This window comes from Triticum aestivum, chromosome 2A (genome assembly GCF_018294505.1).
Source record: "Triticum aestivum cultivar Chinese Spring chromosome 2A, IWGSC CS RefSeq v2.1, whole genome shotgun sequence".
NCBI classification, from domain to species: Eukaryota; Viridiplantae; Streptophyta; class Magnoliopsida; order Poales; family Poaceae; genus Triticum; species Triticum aestivum.
The window spans coordinates 650,534,213-650,537,714 of NC_057797.1; the positions used below are offsets into that span (position 1 = coordinate 650,534,213).

The 3,502-nt window shown below is 45.4% G+C and overlaps 1 protein-coding gene across 2 annotated transcripts; it reads left to right on the top strand.

Annotated features, from left to right (window-relative positions):
* The first annotated feature begins 204 nt into the window (after window positions 1-204).
* LOC123185805 (SUMO-conjugating enzyme SCE1) lies at window positions 205-3,039 on the top strand. 2 transcript variants are annotated; one of them, XM_044597628.1, is made up of 5 exons: window positions 205-474; window positions 590-673; window positions 2,211-2,357; window positions 2,453-2,566; window positions 2,675-3,039. In XM_044597628.1, exons 1-5 carry the CDS (start codon window positions 403-405, stop codon window positions 2,735-2,737), a joined length of 480 nt encoding a protein of 159 aa, XP_044453563.1. In that variant the 5' UTR covers window positions 205-402; the 3' UTR covers window positions 2,738-3,039. The 2 variants fall into 2 exon arrangements, with proteins under 2 accessions (XP_044453563.1, XP_044453562.1); XM_044597627.1 differs by having other exon boundaries at window positions 473-673.
* The last annotated feature ends 463 nt before the right edge of the window (window positions 3,040-3,502 follow it).

Consider the following 3,502-nt stretch of genomic DNA (forward strand, 5'->3'; position numbering starts at 1 on the left):
TACCATGTTTACTTAAGAAAATTACCAGGTTCGCGATATCATAATTTCCCATAATGTCAGATTTATGCTTAAAAAATCTAAAATCAGATTTCTTTCTTAACAAGGGCTTCTTAAATCAAAGACTTTTTTGTTCAAATCTATATTAGGTCGCCTTTCATAAAAAAACTAATGTTATGGTCGTCCGCCTGTTCGGTTGCGGCAGTGCAAGTCGCTGGTATATTCATTGCCCATTCGCCTCGCCCCAACCGACCGGCAGCCGAACCAAAGAGGCAACCTAAAGTAGAAAACAGTCCACGCCGCCGCGGCACCGAGCGACCCCGCGGGCGTCCTCGGAAGAAGACGAAGCGGCGGCGACGACCTAGACCCCGGCGCGGCAGACCGCTCGGTCGTGTTGGAGCCTGGATGGCGTCCGGAGGCATCGCCCGCGGCCGCCTCGCCGAGGAGCGCAAGTCGTGGCGCAAGAACCACCCCCATGTGCGCGCCCGCACCACGACCTAGCTACCTGCTTTCTTTGCCCAATTTTCTTTGTTTCTTTCTCCGGATCTACGCAAGTGGTAATGGGGACACTGGGGCTTCTTGGCTGTTTCAGGGCTTCGTGGCCAAGCCGGAGACCCTGCCGGATGGGTCCGTCAATCTGATGCTCTGGCGGTGCGTCATCCCCGGCAAGCCAGGGGTAAGAAAATAGATACTGTGTCCTTTTTTACTCGCGCTGTGCCGTGGCTTGCAATTGTGATAAATCTGCGCTTCTTGTTTTGTTTCTCTGAACCTGCTCGTGGTTATGTAGTTTGATTTTGTTACACATTGCAACCCGAGAGAAATCTCACCATGATTTTCTCAGAGTTTCTCTGAACCTCTTTGTGCCTCTGTACTAACAGAGGAGGGGTTTCAGTAGGTGCAGGGTTTTGCAATCCTTGATATGCAGAACTCTTTCGACTAGCTGAACATTAGACGTTGGTAGCACAAAGCCCTTGGCCCCTTCACTATTGCAAGCGGAACATTGCATATTGTTGTTGAAAAAGCAGGGCATGAACGGACATTGTCATGCCGACATATTATATCATATCCTAATACAATCGAATCTGAGTTTGTTCTCTTGCATAAAAGAACCAAACCAATGATCCATCTTTCTTAATTTGATGCTTCATTGTAATGCTTTTGTTTTTTTATCTCTGCCACTGTATTATTTTGTTGCAGGATAAAACTTGATTACATTTTACTATCTTATTACGGGTCAGTTTGCCAGTCCGTGTCCCAAATTATGATGATGCGAAAGTAACTATTTTAAGCTTATGATAGTGTTGGGCAATTGATCAACATATAAGGATGCATGTGAGGTGTCAATAACATACATTAAGCCCATCAAGCGAATGATTGCACAATCCTGTCTCTGTTCGGTTGGCATAGTACTTTTATTGAAGTTTTAGCATGACCACCTTATCAGGACATTGCATTTCGATTGACCTTGTTTGGTTGTAACAAAGACCCCATACAGGACAGAAGCATGACCAGATAATACCAAAGTTTGAATATGGAATGGTGCACTGCTGCTTAATTTCTTTCGCCTTCTCGAAGATGAAACCAAATAAGCGGCACATTGAATATTCATTTCGCAAAAACATGTTTTAGATATTCAATCCTCTCTTGTAAACATTTTGAAATGTTATTCTCAAGGCCAGACTGACAATTTCGATAAAAATCTTGTAAGCTACAATTTACCTCAATATTCTGCTGTCTTTGTTTGTGATGCCCGCTTTTACTGCTTCACAAATTACAGTTCAATAATGATGACCACGAGCCTACAACCTGTTTCATTCTAGTCATGCAAACAACCCTAATTGATGTTGGACTGTTCACCTCTATTGAACTACCATTGTTGATGGTCCTTTGTCGAATATGGGTGCATTAAACCATACATTGAGTCTTTTGTCGATGAGAAAGAAAAGATAGACCCCCATCCTGTGGGAACTGAATTGAACTTTTCCCTTAAAACCCCTATGAAATTCGAAACAGACACTTGGTGTATAAAATGCAGCATTGTAAGTCTGTAACTTATTCTTATCTGATACTTCTTCAGTTCTTTGTGTGTGAATAGTGTAGTACTACAATAAATATTCTTTTACGACAGATTTGTGTGCTCTCTAGCCTCTAGTCCATGCTGTGTAGCTCAGCAAACTGACCTTTTCTAACGCAATAACTTTGTTTTTCTGCAGACTGACTGGGAAGGTGGATATTACCCGCTCACTATGCAATTTGATGATAATTACCCAACTACCGCTCCTAGCTGCAGGTTCCCAGCAGGTTTCTTCCATATCAATGTCTACGATTCTGGAGCAGTATGCCTATCGATCCTGGGTGGTGTGAGTGTAGACTGACTGAAACTTCCCTTCCAGCATGTGTCTGCACCATGCCAATATCCCCGCTGATCTTTCATGACCTGCCTCATCCTTTTCAGGCATGGAAACCTTCAATTACAGTGAAGCAGGTTTTGGTGGGCATCCAGGAGTTGCTTGATGACCCAAATCCTGACTCATCCGCACAGCATCGATGCTACGAACTCTATAAAAAGGTTATCTCCCGTAACTAGAACTTGCTTAACTTGAAGGCACGTCTCCTTTAGTTTTAATACGGCTGTGCTCTCTTAACACTCCCTGCTTGTTTGTGCCTGCATTTGCAGAACATGCCAGAGTACAAGAACAAGGTCCGTGAGCAGGCCAAGCGCTACCCTTCGCGCATGTAGCTAAGTGAACTCGCGTCGGCTAGGCTTTAGTGCTTGCATAATATCAGCATGCATTTTGGTTTTGGTGGAATTGAAGTCCAGAACTGCGCTGCGACGGGGGCGTAGTTAGCGCAATGGTAGTGTGTTTGTTGGAACCGCTGAACTGCACTTTTGAGTCCATCTTCGCTACGAATTGCTTCGGGCCTTCTAGCTTAAATCAATGGAGTGTGTAGTTTGGGGTGAGCTTTGCTGACCCTTTTTTACTTTGTGATGAAAAGATACATCCTTTTCTTCCAAGTGATTCCTCCTACCTTGTCTTGCCATTATTCATGCAAGAAAGATGGGTCGGATCAGCCCAAATGATTGAAGTTAGGCGCGGGTTTACGACCACGCTGCTCTTCCTGGTTACGTACGGGTCAACAAAGCCTGGGTTAAAATCCGCATCTGGGTTTTCCCCAAAGGAGAGAGACCCGTAAAGCCCGGGAAGTAAAAATAGCCTCTCGCTGCTGTGTCCAGCCTGCCTGCAGTTGATGAGGGAGGATGGGGACAAGGAGAGGTGAAGGATTTTGTGAGGAGAGATAAAACATACATACTCCTGTGATGCATTGAATTCAGACTGTCCGATGTGCTGCTGCGGGTCAATTCGGTTCCGTGCTTCGGGTTCATGACGGGAGCGAGCTGTCCGTCCGGGCGCAAGTTGTGGGGGCACGCACGCAAGCGCGCATGTGCTGCTGCCCTCTTCTCTTTGCAGTTCAGGGTAAGAGCGATCAAGTATGGTCCGAGATA

What these genes read in the sequence shown, in the direction of transcription:
- LOC123185805 (XM_044597627.1), top strand. Translation starts at nt 473, where the DNA reads ATGTGCGCGCCCGCACCACGACCTAGCTACCTGCTTTCTTTGCCCAAT. An exon ending in TCATCCCCGGCAAGCCAGGG is followed by an intron (nt 674 to 2,210) that starts GTAAGAAAATAG and finishes GTTTTTCTGCAG; the next exon opens with ACTGACTGGGAAGGTGGATA. An exon ending in GCTACGAACTCTATAAAAAG is followed by an intron (nt 2,567 to 2,674) that starts GTTATCTCCCGT and finishes CTGCATTTGCAG; the next exon opens with AACATGCCAGAGTACAAGAA.